A 20987-nucleotide genomic window follows, 5' to 3' on the forward strand; every position below is an offset into this window, starting at 1 on the left:
CTCCTTCCTCCCTTCCTCCCCCTCCTCCTTCCTCCCTTCCTCCCCCTCCTCCTTCCTCCCCTGTCCGGTGAGACAACACCTGAGTCGGAGGGGCGATGTCCAACCTGCCGGCCGGATGTTCCCGCTTCTGCTCTCCATAAACACCTCTGGGAACTGGGACAACCAAAACCTTTCCCTGGAACGTAGCTGCTGCTTTCCTCTGATGGTTTAGAAGTTTTCACAGAGTTTAAAGACACGTTTCATGGCACAGAACAAGAAGAAAAAGAAGAAAATTATGTCATTTCTGCGGTCAGGTGGGTCACTTTCAATTCATGTCTCGTGCCATCAGGTGCTGGAATGGAACTAAGTAGCCTACAGTTACCTAACTACTTTACTTAAGTACATATTTAGGATACCTTAAGGCCTACTTGTTCCATATGGTACTTTTTCTTCTTCTACTCCACTATATTCCTTATGCTTCTTACTCTAAAATGAATTAATTCTTATTTGAGATTCATATTTTACATGAAGAAACTATTAATGTTGTAGGCCTATGTAAAATCTTAATCTGTAAAGTAACTACAGCTGTCAACTAAATGTAGTGGAGCATAAATATTAAATGGGAAGGATTTGACACAATTGCTTGGAGGTACTTTACTTGAGTATTTCCATTTTCTGCTACTTTATATTTCAACTCTACTACATTCCAGAGATAAATATTGTACTTTTTACTCCACAACATAAGTTGCCGGTCATTTGTCAGATGTAAGATTTATTTGTGAGCTCTTAAAGTGTCCATTGTATGAAAAAAAATCCCTTTTTCTGGGATTTCGGGTGTTATTGTGTGTCTGTGTCCAGATCACTGGATCGCGGTCCAGTGCCAAATCAATGGGAGTCTATGGAACTAGACGGCTAAATGAATGGGAGTCTATGGAGCTAGAAGGCCAAATGAATGGAAGTCTATGGAGCTAGACGGCTAAATGAATGGGAGTCTATGGAGCTAGACGGCTAAATGAATGGGAGTCTATGGAGCTAGACGGCTAAATGAGTAGGACTCTATGGAGCTAGACGGCTAAATTTGTCTCTTTTGCCTGATTGCTGTTGAGAAATTTCAGATTTTATTGTTGTTTTTGCAAGTTTAACATAGATTATAGGTCGAAAGTTGAATGAACGAGTGCTTATGTACTTTGGATTTGTTACCGGTTGAGTCGTCGTTGCCCATAACACTTTAGCATTCTGCTAATGAATGCTGATAGGTCAGCGAAGGACTGATTAAGACCGGAAATCCCGTTTGACGGCATCCGAAGCGGAGCCAGAATGTCTGAGTGAATATTTGGGCGTGGCCTTCAAAACATTAGCAAACCTCGTTTCTACGGTGTGTATTGACAGGGAGATCCTAACCTGTCCGCTGTGTTGTCGATGCCTCGACAGAACAAAGGAAGAGACTCAGAGCTAGGCGGGAAGCAGTGTCTCCATCCATACAGCTTGCATGACGTCACTCAGATTTAAAAAGGCTTTTTAGAACAAGAAAGCCAACAATCTAACCCCCAGCAGGGTGTATTGTCTTATCCTCGCCTTTTGAATGCAACATTGAAATTACTAGACAAAAAATGATATCCTGAGAAAAGTGGATTTTGGGGGGTATAGCTCCATAGAGTCCCATTCATTCTGCACTGAAGTCTGGTGGAACTGCAACCAGTTCAGAAGCTGGAAGTATCGAGAGAGTGGAAGAAGTCTGAGCTAAAACAGAGACCCCAAGACACAGGAGCTGGAACACTGTGCAGTACAATAGAAATATGGTGTCTTTTGAAAAATGAAACTATGGAAACCTATTCTGGTACAACCTCAAAATACAACCTCAAAATGAGCACAATATGGGCGCTTTTAACCCTCGTGTTGTCTTCCCGTCAAAATTGAAATCAACACTTTTGTTGACGCATTTTATCGATGTTTTAAACTTAGGGTTTTTTGTCCCTTTTTTCAACACTTTTTCGAATGTTGTCACTTTTTTTGATGTTTAACACAATGTAACACTAACTTATTAACTCTAGTTTTACAGTTATTTTTTGTAATTTATGGTCAATAAACCAAATTTTTAGGACATTATACCTAATGTTTGAGCTAGAAAAGAAGAAATTAGTGCTAAATTGAGACTAAAATTAAAGGAATGCATGTTGATGATACTCACAGACTGGAATATGTCAACTTTTACTCAATACTATTTCAAAAACACTTCCATTTGTTTAACAATGCTATAAAATTGAATAAGACGCCCCAAAATGAATGAAAGTAGAGAAAGGCAAAGAAACATGTTATTTTGGGGAATTAAAAAGAACATTGATATAGGACAACATGAGGACAACATGAAGGTTAAAGCTCTGAGACACCAACCAGTGTATTTTAAGCTATACTTGTAAAAGTATACTTTGTCCACCACAGTTTATATTCTTCTTATCGAATGTTGACACATCACCTCACGTCTCCTGATACATTTCCAACATTTTAAAACGGGTTTATAGTGTAACAAAGGTTATATTGACCTCAGTATGTTTAATTCCTCATTTCCTGTGGTATAATATACCAGGCCTATAAAGTTCTCAGAGGAAGTCCCAGTTTTGCTGTGATGTGTATTTCGGTTTCCTGAAGTGGGGCTAGATTACCCACGGTGCACACATCATCTCCATACCAGTCGGCTACAACTTATTTAATTGCACATTTCTTCTTGCTTCAAAAATGTCGACTCAACTGATTAGATAATGCCGGGGTGGCTGTATTTCAGTCTGTAGTCCCCGTATGGACCAAAGTACGGAGTGTGGATCTGTAGCTGGAGAGATGCCAGTTCACCTCCTGGGCACTGCCAGGTGCTCTTGAGCAAGGCACCGTACCCCCCCCCCCACTGCTCAGGGCGCTGGTCCAGCTGGCAGCCCACTCACTCTGACATCTCTCCATTTGTGCATGAATAGGTCCTGTACTGTGTGTGTATTTCGGACCTGTGTGTGTGATTACTAACAAAAGTGTCTACCACACGCACGCACACACCCACACACACACACACACACACACCTCCAGCCTGCGCAGAACCATAAATCATCCTTCACAATAACGATAAAATGAAGATTATATTTGCATCTTTTTTCTCATGGCTGTCTCTGTGTGATGATTTTGTTTTGTGTGCATTGTGATCAGGTAAAGTGAGTTATAATCTCCGTATAATGACCTGTTTGTTTCCAGTCAGAGCCCCCCCTCCTGAGAACATCCACATCTCCTCCCTGCCTCCCAGTGTTCCCACAGAGCAGGAGCCAGGACCAACTGGAGGACAGGGTGAGGACGTTTGTGTGGTTTTTGTTGTGTGTCGAGAGAGATGACGCTGAAGCATCATTCTTTCTCCCTTCAATTAGAATAATCTCCTTATCTTACCAACAGTGGTGGAAGAAGTGTTCAGATCCTTTACTTGAGTAAAATTACTATTACCACACTGTTAAAATACTCTGTTGCAAGTAAAAGTCCTGCATTGGACAGTCACTTAAGAAAAAGTATGTAAGTATTATCAGGAAAATGTAATTAAAGTAGTGAAAGTAGTGGCCGGGTTAGTTCAGATGGTAGAGTAGGCGCACATATAATTTATAATATAATATTATAATTTACTCCTCGATGCAGTGGCCGCAGGTTTGAATCCAACCTGTGGCCCTTTGGTGCATGTTATTCCCCTTCTCTCTCCCCTTTCATTTCTTCATCTGTCCTATGGAAAATAAAGGCATAAAATACTGGAAAAAATAATCTTAAATAAAAGTAGTAAAAGTACTCGATGCAGAAAACTCCTCCCATTTTAGAAAGTGTAAAGGAACAGTTGTTTGTTTAATGGTCTCGTCATTTCAGTTTGACTTGTGGTCTGTTATATTGTCGGCTACTTTCATTTATAATAAAACATCAGATTTTTTGTGACATATTATATAAATATCTAATCTGTCATGTGATGCCTTTTGGAGATAATTCCATCTTTTCTTGAATTCTTTATGCACATTAATACAAATTTTTTTTTGTATTTGAAAAAATCTTTTGAACCCCACTGTATCTATCTATCTATCTATCTATCTATCTATCTATCTATCTATCTATCTACAGTATCTGTCTGTCCTTCCATCTGTCTGTCTTTCAGTCTGTCCGTTTTGTCTATCTGACATCTCAGACAGCGGGTTTTCTTTTCCTAACACATAATTTCTATAATTTTTGTATCCAATTAGAGCATAAAAACAAGGTGTTTACAGTAACATTGTCCCTGTCGTTTTAATAAAAATAAACTTTATTTACACAGATTGTTTCAAAACCAACTTACAATGTGATTTACAAGCTAGTGGGACAAACCGTGATAAAAACAACAAGTTTGATCACATTGTGCAAAATTGGCTACATTTAAAACAATATAAAATAATTGCAAGCGTCAATAAAGAGAATACCTTTGATTATACATAGGTTTTAAAAAGGGACTTCATAGATAAAAGGAATAGAGTCTACAAACCCTGGATAAACAGACTTGTAAAAATGTGTATTTATCTGTTAGCAAAGTGTCAGGAGTGTGTGCACTCTGGGGTTGTGTGTTTGTGTTTACTGCAGTGTGTGTGTGATGTGGATCGATGAGGATTAGTTTTTGTCATTGAAACGTGTTTTCTGTCGTATTTCAGCCGGTGACGTGGACCGAGAGAAGGCACTGATCCAGACCACACACACACACAGAGTGTCCTCTGTCTTTGTCCAGAAACAGAATCATGAACCAGTTTCTAGTACTTACTTTGAACAGAGGGTCCCTGTTCCTGAGGAGGACAGCCAGGTAATCCAGGAATCCATGGTAAAACCTGTATTCAAACTAGTGCCAATTTCCTTTATAGACCGCTGATGGTTTTTTTAGTTAGCTGGAGAACCATCAGCGTGCAGCATATGTGAAGTTGTTTGTGTTACAGCTTGTATTTGTTCAAAAAAGACGATTTTATGCACCTCCATGTAGTTGCTGGTGCAGGACAAATGCTCCATAAAAATACTTTAATACTGCAAATAAAGCAACCAACATTTCATCAGGAATTTGAATTGTACTAACGAGAGCCACACCTGCTTGGGTCTGTTAGTTTGAAACTACATCCATTGTAAAGTGGAACAATGAAGTCATTATTTTGTCATCTTACAGTAAATGCCCAATGTGAAACGCATTATTATGTACACCTATGCCTGAATAGTATTCCAAGGTATGTATATTTTTCGCATATCACATGATCTCTTACCAACGGTCGGGGTCTCTGCCATCAAATACACCTGAGGAAGTTTCTGTCCCATGAGGAATTTTATGTAATAACAACAAAACTGTCGGCGCGTCCACATGATCCAAGACTACATCGTGCACCTCCCCATGCAGTTGCTAGTAGCCAAGGAGGACACGGAGGATTAAAAAAGCCTGATGAACCCTTCAGAAGAGGTTATAATCTTAATTAAAAATTAAGGAAAGTTGCTGGATGACAATCTTCTGAACTAAGTCATACTGAGAAATCCAGAGAGAGTTGTATGGAGCAGAAAGGCTTAATTAGCATTGTAGCAACTCATTTGGCAACGGCTTAAATGTAACGGACGTTCCTTAATATCAAAAGGTTGCGCACTAAAGCTGTTGTGCAGACTTTTTTGAACAGCTTGTATTTGTATCTCCTGTAGGGGGCGTTCAGTCTCCGTAAGCTGTGGGCCTTCACCGGCCCCGGCTTTCTGATGAGCATCGCCTACCTGGACCCAGGTAACATCGAGTCTGACCTGCAGTCTGGTGCTAAAGCTGGCTTCAAGGTAATGCTGGGGCTGCAATAACTGACACTGTTGTGTTGGTTGATTAGAAACAGCCTGATGATGATGGATTTTGTTGTCCATATTGGTTAGTCTGGATCAGCTGTAGGCCGGGTGGGGAATCACAGGTGAACCTGACTGGAAAACAGGAAGCTGAGCAAAAATGTCTAAACAGATGTCGGCGTTGTGACACTTCTGTGTATTTGGTTATATTTCCATTTAATATAAATGATCAGAGACGACCTCTAGTTCACCCAGTCCACTGTCAAATAAAGGGAAAAGCCCCCCCAAAAAACATTCTTTAAATCTTTAAAATGAAGGATCACAGGGAAGGTTTGAGGCGCCAGAAAGTCCTTCTTTACTTGGTGCCACACAGACATCCACCCTCACCGAGAAAGTTGCGGCATTGTTTTCCACGCACACATTAAAACGTTTTTAGATTTTTGCACTCTGAAAATCATTTTGGAAAAATTCTGTTTTGGGGTTTTAGTCTAGACGGAGGCTTTATCGGAAAGAAAAATATACATTTACAAATGTACATTGATTTTGTACATATTTAGTGTGGACATACTCTCAGAAAAAAGAGAAGTTCCTTTGTAAACACCTAAGTACAGATTTGAATAACATCTCAACTGCACTTAATTTATATAGCAGATTTCATACAAACATTTAGCCCAAAGTGCTTCACATAGCAAAATTAAAACATTTAGCAAAATTACAACAATTATACAGTCAAAACGTAAAATACTGAAAGCCTAAAAAGTCAATAATTATGAAAAAAACAATGAATACAATTTGAAACGAAGGCTGTAACATTACTTTATATTAAAACCCACTATAAAGCTTACAAATTACAAACTCTGAGTGTTGATGGATGAAGGCGGCTGATTGCCAGATGACGATGCCTGACTGTGTTCTGGTCCTGCTAGCTCCTCTGGGTGCTGCTGGCCGCCACCATCATCGGCCTGCTGCTGCAGCGGCTGGCGGCACGACTCGGCGTCGTCACGGGGATGCACCTGGCCGAAGTCTGCAACCGCCAGTACCACACGGTGAGACTGCCGTTATCTCAGCCTCCTAACACTCAGTGTTCTCTGTTTCCATAACGCTGCATGATATGAGTAAACTAAACCAGATGCAACATTAGGTTGAATATTGCGCTAATTATATAACTTGAGATAAATAAACCGATATTAAAGTGTACTCAGTTCTGCCTTTCTGCCGATTTCAGTATTCTGTAAAAATATTGCTTGATAAATTTAAAAGATAAGGAAATCATTTCTAACATTCTTTTATTAAACATGAAAGGCTCTGTCACTGCCCGATGTGAGTTGAGTGCAGATTTGAGAGGCGCATGCTCAAATGTATACGGTTTACCGCATGACGTGTCATACTGAAATTTGTGAAATCCATGAAATAATAAAGTTTTCTTATTACAACAATAACAGAAAAGTGGTAAATCGGTTCAAAAAAGTTTTAGCTATCTAGCTATGATTGTTTGAGTGCTGACGTTAGCTCAAAATGCAATTCCACTGACAGCCTTTGTTGTGTTTGTGCTAGCTTGTAGCTAAGCTAGAAGTCATTTCATAAATGTTGTAGCTATCTGTCGTTGTTTGATTGCTAACGCTAGCTCAACACGGCATTCAAGTGACAGCTTTTGTTGTGTTTGTGCTAGCTTGTAGCTAAACTAGCAGTCATTTCAAAAATGTTGTAGTTATCTATGGTTATTTGATTGCTAACGTTAGCTCAAAATGCCATTCAACTGATAGCCTTTGTTGTGTTTGATGCTAACTTGTAGCCAGCATTGAACCAACTTGTTAAATTAAGTCAATTTTTACTGTATTGACATTTCAAAAGTCTCTCGTTAGCATCTTTTATGCTACTTGTTGCAAAGTGACGATTGCGGGTCTCACATCAGCCCTCGACTCACATTGGGCAGTGACAGGTACCACTACAAAAAGAATGACGGTTACATTTTAAAGTGAAGTCTTCTACAGCGATAATATTTCATGATGTGTTTATTCTTGCGCCAGTTTCTAAAAAAGACAATACATGGTGCAGCCCTATGAGTGGTTGACTTCATCAATACTCGCTGCAATGCAGAGCTGCTGAAACTGAAAGGCTGTAAGCAGAAGTAATCCTGGTTTACTGTAACTGCCTCATTGCATAACCAGGTTTGAGCTGTGTTGTTAGCTGTAATCCTTGGATTATATGATCAAAACATTCTGTCTGTTCTATCTATAAAACCAAAGGTGAACCCATCATGGTAAAACTAAGAAAAGGTGTTTAAATTCACAGTTATATCCAGAGTGACTTAATGAATTATTGTGCACAAAATCTCTCTTCCTTAATAGCTGAAGTGGAACTGTTAACCACATGGTTAAAAAAAAAAAAAAATCATGTGAGCACCCTTTTGTTCTCTGGAGCCTAATCACTGTGTTTCTGCTGGACACATTTAAGAGGGATAGATCCTTAAAGGGATAGATCCCTTTTTAAGTTGGGTTGTATAGGCTACTTCTCCATTGTCCATAGTGTATTACCTACACTAGATGTTCTCTATACATGTGAGGGTGTGGTAGAAACCTGTAATGGCTAGTATAAAAACCACAACCCAGAGGACATCCAACGCATAAAATGCAAATATAATCCCCAGACCGGCAGGATAAAATCTGGGTGGGGAAAGTGAAGAAGCAAGGCCCTTAACCCCAGCAGATCAGTTGTTCTCAATCAACTTACATGGATAAACAAAGGTAAAAAAAGAAAAAGCCATTGTCAAAAGTTGCCACAAAGCTAATCCGGTGACTTTCCCACTTGAGTGAAGATAATTCTTCTGAAGATCCACCGTGTTTTTTTAACCCTTGTTTTGTCCTTGGGTCAAATTTGACCAGTTTACAAAACCTTCCTATATCAGAAAAGAACGTTGAAAAAGTGACAAATGATGAAAAAAAACTACAAAAAAGCAACAAAAACATTCTTTTTTTCCAACACTGAAAAAGTGACCCAAAAAAATCTGAAAAGGTGGCAAAAAAACATCAAAAACACTGGAAGAAGTGACCAAGAAATTGTTTTAAAAAATGGACTAAAACATAATTTAAAAAAAGTCCAGAAAGTGGAAGCCATTCTGTTACTTGAAAGGGAACTTCACATCTCATGGCGCTAGCCTGTGTCCTTTGGTCTGTCCAGGTGCCTCGGATCATCCTGTGGTTGATGGTGGAGCTGGCCATCATCGGCTCCGACATGCAGGAGGTCATCGGCTGTGCCATCGCCTTCAGCCTGCTCTCCTCCGGCAGGTGGTCAACACACACAACATCCATTACCCACACTGTAAAAAGTGAGACTTCCATGTCTCTTTTCATTTTAAAGCAGGTCAAGGTGCTAGATAAAGTATCAAAACTCAACTTTTTTTGCATTTGGAGAAAGAATTTGAAGTGTTTTTGAAATAGTATTGAGTAAAAGTTGACATATTCCAGTCTGTGATTATCATCAACATCCATTCCTTTAATTTTACTCTCAATAATTCCTAATTTCTGCTTTTCTAACTCAAACATTTTTATTTATTGACCATAAATTCCCCAAATAACTGTAAAACTAAAGTTAATGACTTAGTGTGACGTAGTGTTGAAAACGTCAAAAGAAAGTGACAAACTTGAAAAAAAGCATCAAAAGTGTGAAAAAAAGGGACAAAAAAGTAAGAAAAAGTTAAAAACATTGGTGAAAAGCGTCAACAAAAATGTTGACTTTCAATTTTAACAGGAAGACAACACAAGGGTTATGTGTTAATTTTGTCACCTATTTTTAATTTAGTCTTAGTTTTGTGCAAAATTCAAACATTTTAGTCTTTTTTAAATTAATTATTTCTGGGATTTTTTCTATTAACCATTTCAGTCAAATAGTGTTTTACACATCTCAAATATTGGTTAAAAGTCCTTTTCCTGTGTGTTTAAAGGGAGCGTTTATGACAGAGGTTGAATACAGGTATTTTCAGACAGTGTGAGAAAAATTAAATGTTTTTTGACCATTAAAGCATGTAAACGTGTTCTAGTACAAACCCAAAATACAAGTGTGAACTTGAAAATGAAAAGAATATGGGACCTTTAAAAATGGCTTTTTTGCATTGATTATTTCCTGTGTGTTTGTGTGTGTGTGTGTGTGTGTGTAGGATCCCTTTGTGGGGTGGCGTCCTCATCACCATCATTGACACGTTTGTCTTTCTCTTCTTGGACAAATACGGTAGGTGGGACTCTCACAGTGGAACATCTCGCTACCACAACAATAGAGAAATAAAACCTCCTTATTTCTGTCTCCGCAGGCCTCAGGAAGCTGGAAGCTTTCTTTGGTTTGCTCATCACCATCATGGCCATCACCTTTGGCTATGAGGTACAAACATTTACATATCTCCTCCACCCTAACTACAGTATGTGTTTCAGTCTGTTAGTCATCTTGATACAACTTAACCCTCCTGTTGTCCTCAGGTCAAATTTGACCCCTTTAAAAAATGTCTATATCTGAAATATGGGTTTCTTTTTAACCAAATTACCACGAAAAATGGATTGGATTCCATACAACGCTCTTTGCAAATACAGTTGATCACTTTCATTCCTGACTAAACTCATCTGTACGTTTCTTTGATTTTAACTATTAGTCAAAATAATTCATAATTTCTGCTTTCTTAACTCAAATATAATGTATAATTCTATATACATGAGGGTTATTAACCATGAATTCCAAAAAGTAGTGGTAGGAAGGTGGTGTTAGTGAAAAAAGGGACAAAAGGACAATTTTTGGGTCACTTTTTGACCCGGGAGGTTAACACAAGAGTTAATATAATCTTAACTTAACAGTCCCAAGCGGGTCAACAGTACTGAACAAGACACACTATGACGGACAGTAAAACGACCTTATTTACACTCCCACAACGTGGCCAATCATGTACTTTAAAAACCTGATGGAGAAAATAACCACAAGTGGCAAAACACGGCATGTCATGGCACCTAAATTTCACACAAAAAACAACCAGCAAATATATCTGATGTCATTACCCCTCCAGGGTTGTGGCTACGAATTTGTCCTCAGGAAGTTGAAATAGGAAAATTACATAAAAAAAAAAAAAAAGCAAGTCCAGAAAAAAGCAACGGCTCTGCAGGCGTTCTAGCAGCTCTGGGAGGCTGTGCTACATCCTGGTGCGTTCAGCTCAATGAGTCCTGTTCACCATGTTTACCCTCTTAGTTTAGCATGTTTAGCACACATTTGCTAATTAGCACCAAACTCAAAGTAAAGATGAGGCTGAGGGAATTGTCAGTAGTTTTGCAAAACAGTGAAACCATGGACACGGCTTGAAACTGAAATTTCCCTTAATACTTTTCCAGTTTGAATAAGTTGAATTCCCCTTTAAATACGCAATGTGTGGCCCGGTTGGTTCAGTGGTAGAGCAGGCGCACGTGTACATCGAGGTTTATGCCTCGACGCAGAGGTCCAGGGTTTGAATCCGACCTGTGGCGGTTTCTTGCATGCCTCCCCCCTCTCTCACTTAGCTGCTGTCCTGTCAGAAAATAAAGGCAGAAAAGAATTAGAAGGCGCAAAAAATATATTTAAATGAAGCATTTTCTAAATCTGGACTGATTCCTTCTTGATTCCTTCTCCTTTGCGTATGATGAACTTGTCCTCGTGCCCTCTTTTCTCTGTGACAGTATGTGACAGTGAGTCCAGACCAGGGCCAGCTGCTGAAGGGGATGTTCGTGCCGTACTGCGAGGGCTGCGGCCCGGTTCAGCTGACTCAGGCTGTCGGCATCGTGGGAGCCGTCATCATGCCGCACAACATTTACCTCCACTCTGCGCTCGTCAAGGTGCGACCTGCTGCTGGATACGTGTACTAGGGCTGCACTATATGTCAGTTTTTTTTTAACCGTCATCGCGCCAGACACTCTTTTTGTGTAAGTTGATAGAAAATATCAGTAGAAAACTGTACTCTAAAATGTGACGGACCGCGTTCAGTAAACACAATGAGTCTGTGTTACCATATGTGACAGAAATCTCTTCATTTTCCTGGTATTTCTGACAATTTGACAAACAATAATGTATATCATACTTGTGTAAATGAAACCCCAATTAACAAAACAATAAAGTACATATATTTAAATGACCGGGAGAGTCTGGGACAGCCAGAATCTGGACGGTAAGACTGAAATTAGCGCTCATATTGTCCGGTGATTTGCTCTCAAACACATTCAGAGAGGTTTAGAATCGCTATTTTTTTCTCTTAATTCTTATCATTTTGGTGCTGGTGATTTTCTTTTGGGTCTGGGTGAAACCTCTAAGGGGGGGGCTCCAAAAATTCCTCTTTACAGGAAAAACCCTGTAACTGTAATTGTCTTTTTAGGGGTGTATTTTATGTTGAATTGAGTGTCCAATGTGTTCAACAAATTAGTGTTGGAAATTATTTTAATTAAGTAATTTGTTGTATTTAAGCAGACTACTGAAAGCAGCAGAAAGGCAGAACTGAAGACATTAAATACCTTTTTATTTGTTGAAAGGGATATCGTGCAGCCCTAATTTAAAGCATTCCCCTTTTCTTTTTAATCAACTGTATGAGGCGTCACATATCAGCAAATCCTTATGTGTCCAAATGTGTCCTCGTCAGTCTCGAGAAGTGGATCGCTCGAACAAGGAAGAAGTGAAAGAGGCCAACAAATATTTCTTCATCGAGTCGACCGTGGCGCTGTTTGTCTCCTTCCTCATCAACGTGTTTGTGGTGGCTGTGTTCGCCGAGGCTTTCTACGGGCGCACCAACCAAGAGGTGGTGAGTAACACGAGTGAAACGAGTGAAAAAAAATCTCTCTTTTCTTTGACTGCTGTGCTACAGATGTTGTTTTTTTTCATTCCAGTACAGCGTCTGCAATCAAACAGGAAGTCCTCATTTAGACCTATTCCCGCTGAACAATCAAACTCTGGAGGTGAACCTCTATAAAGGGGTAAGTTGAAAGTGTCCTTTACTGTTGCTTCTACATGTACAGAGCAAGTTTTGTTAATTGGGCGATATCAATTTAATACATTTAAAGGGTCGTTCCTGCTATTAAAGGTCCTATGGCATAACATTTAACTTTTTACTTTGTTAACGTGAGTTCCCCCAGCCTGCCTATGGCCCCCCCAGTGGATAGAAATGGTGATAGGTGTAAACCGAACCCTGGGTATCCTGCTCTGCCTTTGAGAAAATGAAAGCTCAGATGGGCTGATCTCGAATCTTGCTCCTTACGAGGTCACAAGGGGAAAGGTTAACTCCCCTTTCTCTGCTTCGCCCACCCTGAGAATTTGCCCCACCCATGAGAGTGAGACATCATAGCTTTCAAACAGGCAAAGTGACAGTTGGTCAGGACCACACCCCCATGCTCCACCTTGCCCCCCCCCCCCCCCCTCCTCCTCGAAAGCTACAGACCCAGAAATGGCAAATACTAAGGAAAGCTCATTGTGGGACTGACTCTAGTGGCTGGAATTCAGATACAGTATTAGGGGACCACTAAGGTTTATATAAAAGAGACTTTATATACAGTATTAGGGGACCACTAAGGTCTATATAAAAGAGACTTCAGATACAGTATTAGGGACCACTAAGGTCTATATAAAAGAGACTTCAGATACAGTATTAGGGGACCACTAAGGTCTATATAAAAGAGACTTCAGATACAGTATTAGGGATCACTAAGGTCTATATAAAAGAGACTTCAGATACAGTATTAGGGGACCACTAAGGTCTATATAAAAGAGGCTTCAGATACAGTATTAGGGGACCACTAAGGTCTATATAAAAGCATCCAAAGAGCCCAGTGCAAGTGCCTTTGCTATTTTAAGACCGTACCGGGCCCACGTGGTTTAAATCGCAAATGCACCTTCACCCATCTTCTCGCCCAAAGGCGTGCTGGTCTTACAGTGAGGTGTGTTCAGGTGCCTCCTGGGCACATTGCTATCTTGAGGCAGCAGCAAGTGATCCTGCCATTGACCAAGCAAAACCTGATCTAAAGTCAATAGCGCAGCATTTCCTTGTTATTTAAACAGCGCATTAGTAAAATGCTCCCAGGCTCATGCATAGCACACACAATATGCTGGTTACAAACACACAAAGTCACAACAACTCAAGGATATTCTTTTATAGATAGATATTATTTGTCCCCATCTTTGTAGTGTGTTGTGTAGTTTTTTCCCGACATTATTTCCAGACAGGCGTCCACAGGCAGCTCTGTGTTGTTGGAGATGCTGCATTTCATGTGTAGACCGAGTGTGACTTCCTGCTAGAATGGGCTGTATACTATCTGATTTGACCGCAGGTTTCTGTCCCCGCCCCCGGCTGCTGCCGCCTGCTCTCGTCCACTTTACAGGCGAGGCACAGCTCATCTCGAACAAAGCTAGTTTTCAGACTCACGGGCTCCAGCAATGGCCAGGAAATACTGGGCGAAATGAACTCAAACTTCTTCTTCTTTGTTCTGTAGCAGGTTGCAACCATAAAATGACCTGAAATTGAATCGTATTTAATTATTTATCCGGCGTTTCCATCAGTGTGCCGAGTATCAATCAAGATAAAATACTATGAGACCGATCCTATTTCCTTTAAGTCGATATTCATGAAATTCCATTGAATTTTACTGTTTCCAGAAGGCATTTTTTATTCAGTGTTACTTAATTCGGATAAAAAACGTGTGGATGGAGACCTAGCTATTGTAGAGAAGTATAAAAGGTTTTTTTTTCATGATGAATGACACCTTTTATTACACATAGTCATTTCATCCCTCTCCTGTTTCATTGAAGCAGCGTGCGGCCTTACTTGTTGTCTGGGGAATGTAACGCTACCACCCTGTTGACCGTCCTCTCTGTTTGCAGGGAGTGGTGCTCGGCTGTTTCTTTGGCCCTGCAGCGCTTTACATCTGGGCCGTGGGGATCCTCGCAGCTGGTCAGAGCTCCACGATGACTGGAACGTACTCCGGCCAGTTTGTCATGGAGGTCAGTGGAGGAGGGAGAACCAGCTGTGCACAAAAACCCTCACCTGTAGCGAAATAAGTGGAAATGACGGCCCTGTTCCTTTATCACAATCACCTATCAGTCAGATTAAGTTGTGTCCTCAAAAACGTCTATGTGGAATCAGGCTTTATTAATTTAAGTGAGGTAATGGTACATTAAATGCTTTGCTCTCACAAACAAGTGCCGTTCTCCTGTAAATGTCACAGACTCTGTGTTTTCTGACCCTCAGGGTTTCTTAAACCTGCGCTGGTCGCGTTTTGCTCGGGTGTTGTTGACCCGCTCCATGGCCATCACCCCCACCCTGCTGGTGGCCATCTTCCAGGACGTGCAGCACCTGACGGGCATGAACGACTTCCTCAACGTGCTGCAGAGCATGCAGGTCAGGCAGTGGGGGGGGAAATCCGCTAGACGTGTTGAGCTTTAGTGCAGACTCATGAAGCATGCTGTTGCGTCGTAATACACCCATGGTTGATGCTCCACACCCCTGACCGGCAGCTGATTGGACCAACGTGTCTCGTGGGTCTAGCTGCTCGAGAATTTCGAAATTTTACGAAAAAAGTTCACCGAAACGTGTTCCTTGCAAACATTATAAGTGACAAACAGCTGTGCAGCTGCTGAATCTGTCTTCATTTCAGATCCTCAAAGGTTAGTTAGAAAGATTCACTTGCATAAAGATGGCCATCGGCCAGCTTTCAGACTCGCCGGTGTGAGATGTGTTACAGGAAACAGGAAACATCACTGCCTCTATTGCTGCCACAAGAACGTTTTAAAACACCAAAGCAGAAGCTCTGAACTGCCCGGGAGTTTGTGTAATAGCTGAATGTTTCCTGCAACAGCAAAGCACTCGCCACGTCTCGCTCGTCTCTTTTCATTTTCTCTCTCTCCCGTGAAACGAAGCTGCCTTCAAGTGCAATTGGAAACATCGAAACCTATAAAGGATCAAACGGAAAACCTATATTTGTGAAATATGAAGTCTACTTGTGCTATATTGGGGGTTAAAGAACACATCAGGACATCACACAAATGGGCCGTTAATTGACATCCCCCCCCACACCACCCTGCAGGGAGTCGCCCGATTGCTCTTTTTGATGTGAATACCCCATTATCCTGCCTCTGATTGGCTGGTGTTCTTACCCTAACCCTTGCCAATCCCCACTCCTCATGCCTAAATCTAACTACGTCAACAAGCATAACGGATCCGATCCAGAATTTACCCTGGTCCGCTGACACCTCTCTCCACATTGGCCTGCTTTATCTTTCTTGTATATCCCCTTTTAGAAAACCATTTGATCTCACAGCATTTAATCTGTGAAGTGCTTTACAATACATTTTTATAACCTGCAATACAAAGAGGAGGATTTATAAGATTAAATTATACAAGCGAGTAGGATTAAGTTTCAATAGGTAGCTCCACTCTGGAACTTGTTAAAATAGCCAATTTAAAAGGAATGGTTGGGATTTTAAAGTAGGGTTGTGTGAGCGCCTTCTCCATTGTTGGTGTGTTAGCTAGTTAATAGATGCTGTGTCGGTACTCCTACCTGCTCCTCCACCCTGGGGGGCGTGCCACCACCATCTACTGTAGCTAACACACTGACCATGCAGAAGGGGGTTTGGTGTTTTTTTGCCCCCAACATTTCCTCTCAGGCAGCGCGGCAATGGTTATGTTTAGTTTTAAGGTTAGGGATAGCTGCCTGGAAGGCAACGTTGGAAAAACCACCATCAATCATGGAGAAGTAGCTCACACAACCCCACTTTAAAAAATCCTAACTATCTCTTTAATCTCATAGTCTAATACATCTTTTTCTTGTTTTTAATAATGTCACAATAATAAAGTGTTTTGAACTTTTGTACTTTAGCGAAAGCAATGTGCCTTAAAGCTTTAGCGCGTAACTTTTTGATATTAATAAATGTCAATTACATTTAAGCCTTTGCAAAATGAGTTGAAACAAAACTAATTAAGACTTTCAGCTCCACACAAGTCTTTGTATTTCTCAGTATGACTGTGTTTAGAAGATTGTGGCGGCGACTCTCCCGCGCAGAAACTTAAATGAAGATTATAACCTCTTCTGAAGAGTCCTTCATGCTTTTATAATCTTCCGTGTCCTCATTGGCTACTAGCAACTGCATGGGGGAGGGGTGGGGTAGGTGCACAATGTATTTTTGTAACATGTGTAAAATCAAGCGAATATAATTACCCCTTCTGAAGAGTCCATCATAGTTTTTTTAATCCTCTGTGTCCTCCTTGGCTACTAGCAATTGCGTGGAGGAGAGTTATGGGTTGGTAAGCCATCACAGAAGAGACAGATACTACACACTGTGGCGTTAATATTCCTGTGTACAGTGAGAAAAATATCTGTTTAAAATACCTGTTTATTGCTGACTACTCATGAAATGGTACACATTTTAGTATTCTAATGTGTTTATGTGTATATATGTATATCTTCTTTCCCAGTTGCCATTCGCCCTGATTCCCATCCTCACTTTCACCAGTTTACCATCTCTCATGAATGAGTTTGCCAACGGATTGTAAGTTCATCTACCTCATAAAGCATAAAGTCACAAAGACCAATGATGATTATATTTCCTGAAAACACACTCTTTCTCTTTCTCTTTCTCTTTTTTCCTGCAGAGTGTTCAAGATCGGAGGAGGACTGGTGATCTTGATCGTGTGTGCCATAAACATGTACTTTGTCGTGGTCTATGTGACGGAACTCAACAGTGTGTGGCTGTATGTGCTGGCAGCGTTCCTCTACATAGCATACCTGTCATTTGTGGGATATTTGGTATGTAACATGGTAACATTAATATCTAGCTTGTTCCACTGTTTTCCAGCTACCTAATCTCCGGCTATCAGGCAGCATAGTCAATAATGTCAGAAGGTAGAACCAGAGAATGCTACCTGGTCAATGCTCATTCACAAGATCTTATCTTGTGAATGAGCATTGTTGTTGTATCAACGTATAACTTCTTTAATATTTTATTTACTTTTGGTTTATTAATTTATACTTGAACCCTTGTATGGTATATGGGTCAAATTGACCCATTTCAAATTTTTACAAGAAGAAAAATGGTACAAGCTACATTTTGTCTACCTGAATATTAACTGCCTTATATTATTTTCTATGATAAACATGTATCCCTGACTTAATTCAGAAATGATTCTGGATATGACCACTTATTTTGTTTCCATATTGAATTTTTAACATGAATTATAACCTTATGACAAAAAACGAATCCCACTTCCATTTTTAATTTGGTGCTAGTAGAGACTGATTGCATTGCAAGACCATATTTGTTAATAGATTATGAAGTAAATTTCAGAATTGTTTCTAAAACCCCAAATAAGTCACGGGTCAGTTTGACCCGAGGGACACGAGAGGGTCTCTAAAGTGAAGGGTTATAAAAGGGTTAAATGTACTATTGTAGCCTGTGTGTGCATGCTGAACTACTCCTTTTGTAACTTTAATTCTGTAAATACAGTTATAAAGGAAAAGAAATCCCACAGCAGCATAGCTCACCATATGAACACTGCATCTCATATAGGGTAAAAAATCTACCTATCTCTCTGTATTGCAGTAACAGTTTGATTTCTTTTATAAAGTTTAGCTAATGATCAATATTCACTGTGTATCAGATAAAACATTTCATGCAGCATTATAACAAGAGACACCATCAAACTGCTCAATATGCTTATGTCAGGATGAGAACATAGATATGAATTGCCAGCAGAAAGTGTTTTTCTTTTAATAATCATGGAGCATTAAACACTCTTGCGAAACACCAATTCCAATGAATTCATATCAGTAAATGTCTGATGTACCTCAGTTCAATAGCAGCATCTACAAATTACACTGAAAATAGATCATTTCTGTAAACAATCTGTGAAATGTACAATATTCCAGCAGCTAATCACTAATAATTGCTCAGCCCTAATCTTGTAGTCTACTGAATGTGTGTCCTTTGTCTCGATGGCCTGATTGTGTGTGTGTGTGTGTGTGTGTGTGTGTGTGTGTGTGTGCTCTGCAGGTGTGGTTGTGTCTGATAGCTCTGGGAGTTTCCTGCCTGGATCCGACCTCCAGCAGAGGGAACGACACCTCCATCCTGATCGAGCAGCAGCCAGAGTCCGACTCCTGAACCAAACAAGGACATTTGTTTCAAAGGTGCAGCTGTGACAATATCTAATGACCTTTTTTTTCTTCCAGCACATTTAGTCTTCTTACAGTGCCCACATTATGCTCATTTCAGGTTTATAAATGTATTTTGAGGTTGTACCAGAATAGGTTTCCATGGTTTCATTTTCAAAAAACATCATATTTTTGTTCTGTACATTGCTGCAGATCCTGTTTTCACCCTGTGTGTTTAGGTCTCTGTTTTAGAGTGAGACATCTCACTTCTTTTAGCTACAGAGTGAGACATCTCACACACAAAAATATATAAAAAATAAGGTCCAGGTTGAAAAAACGAGAGTTACCCTTTAACTATAAACCTAATAATTACTTAATAAAACTACTTTGGGATGTAAAGCAAAAGCACGGGGACAACTTTTTCTGGCCCGCTTTAATGTCTTTCTCAACGGAAGGAGTAGGATGTAGTTGATAACAATTTAAATTATGCAAATTCTCTAAAAATATGATTTAAAAATAATGCAATCAACCAAATAAATCTCATTTTACAACACAATACAAAACCTTATTGCATGGTTTTTGCAGGGTTTGAAACATTTTAAGACTACGTAGCAACATAACATACCTAGTTTCATAATCACACCGAGACTGTCCAGCTCAGAGACGAGTTGGACTCAAATGCAGAGACGGCGAAGGTAAAGGGGAGCGTGATGATTTCATGAAAACAAAAACGATACAATAAGAGATGTCCAGAGGTGGGCAGGCAGAAAACCAGACCAAAAAGTGAGAGGAATAAATCCACGGAGGGAAAGACAAACCAGAACATGACAGAAACCACGAGCCCACAACAGACCAACACAGCAACGAGACTTAAAACACACACTAACGAGCAAACAAGGGACAGCAGACACGAATAATAATAATAATGTGGATTTTATTCATCTCGCAAGGGGGGAAAAAGCCTAACCCCTTACAATTTACACTCTGTTGTTATTACACTCATTACACACAGGCCTGGACTACACGTCCATGCTCCGGACCTGTACATGCACTAAACCCCCGACCCGGAAATAATCTTTTTTCTGAGTCAAGATTTTAAATTGAAAAACCTTCTACCATGGTTATGGTCGACCCTTTTGTGGCTTTTCCCCCCAATTCACTGACATTCAGATGTCACTGTATTAAACATCTGTTTACATTTTAGTCACTTTTCCAAACTTTTTTCTCTCTTTTTTTATACTTTAAAAAAAAAGCTCCTTTACCAATTGTTTTTTTCTTCAAATGCTATAAAATTGACCAAAAACATGAACTGATTATTGGTTTAACTTGTGAGGAGCGTTGTTGGGAACCATCCACGGTACTTTTTGGGAAAATTAGTTTGAAAGAAAACCAAATTTCTGATATAGAAACTTTTTGGAGAGGGGTCAAAATTGACATAACATACCATAACATTTCAGTACCTTCAAGCAGTATGTACAAATATAATTCCTAATGTTATAATTAATAAAATTAAGGCCTAAACTATAGGCCTAAAATGCACACACACTCAAAAATAATTAAGGCGACCTGGACATGAAAACTAACTGTTTTGTAAAGTAAAATGAAGACTTTTTAATGCCTTGTAAGAACCTTTTTTTCTTTTGTTAGGAAATTGAATTCAAAGCTCTTTGAGACTTGATGGAGTTGGTCTTTTGGCCACAAGGAGGCAGTGCAGGCCCCCAAAGCCCCTCCTCAGCTACAGTAACTGTCTGAACAGCATAACACAACACATTAAATGACACAGTTTGTTACATCACGCTTAATGTGTTGTTCCGGCTGCACAGTTCTCTTAAGACCATGGGCTGCACAGGGACAGCCTTATTGTATCAAATCCAATCAAATCCAATGAGTTGAGTTATTCCTGTACATTCAGATGTGTTTGGCATGCCTGTGGTGGGGTATGTCTGAAGAGTTGCATCTATTGTGTAACAGAAAGCAAGCACTGCTGCTTTCGAATTCCAGTCCTGAAGTGCTTCGGCGTTTGCAGGCCGAGGAGAGGCGGACGAACAGGTTTTTCTTTGCATTGTGGCGGGG

General features: G+C 40.1%; 1 protein-coding gene and 1 long non-coding RNA gene across 3 annotated transcripts; one reads left to right on the forward strand and one right to left on the reverse strand.

Annotated features, from left to right (window-relative positions):
• Positions 1-8: 8 nt before the first annotated feature.
• Positions 9-19088, forward strand: LOC117947073 (natural resistance-associated macrophage protein 2-like). 2 transcript variants are annotated; one of them, XM_034875655.1, is made up of 16 exons: positions 9-293; positions 3211-3300; positions 4659-4804; positions 5671-5793; positions 6720-6839; positions 8971-9077; positions 9947-10017; positions 10097-10164; positions 11475-11630; positions 12425-12583; positions 12669-12755; positions 14653-14772; positions 15020-15169; positions 17243-17316; positions 17420-17573; positions 18817-19088. In XM_034875655.1, the coding sequence occupies exons 1-16, from the start codon at positions 242-244 to the stop codon at positions 18922-18924; spliced, it is 1785 nt and encodes a 594-aa protein (XP_034731546.1). In that variant the 5' UTR covers positions 9-241; the 3' UTR covers positions 18925-19088. The 2 variants fall into 2 exon arrangements, with proteins under 2 accessions (XP_034731546.1, XP_034731547.1); XM_034875656.1 differs by lacking the exon at positions 17243-17316.
• Positions 187-20987, reverse strand: LOC117947091. The gene is made up of 3 exons (XR_004657150.1): positions 20897-20987; positions 12672-12676; positions 187-197 (listed from the first exon to the last, which is right to left on the reverse strand). It is a non-coding gene; the product is annotated as an uncharacterized LOC117947091 (long non-coding RNA).

This window comes from Etheostoma cragini, chromosome 7 (assembly GCF_013103735.1).
Source record: "Etheostoma cragini isolate CJK2018 chromosome 7, CSU_Ecrag_1.0, whole genome shotgun sequence".
Classification (NCBI taxonomy): Eukaryota; Metazoa; Chordata; class Actinopteri; order Perciformes; family Percidae; genus Etheostoma; species Etheostoma cragini.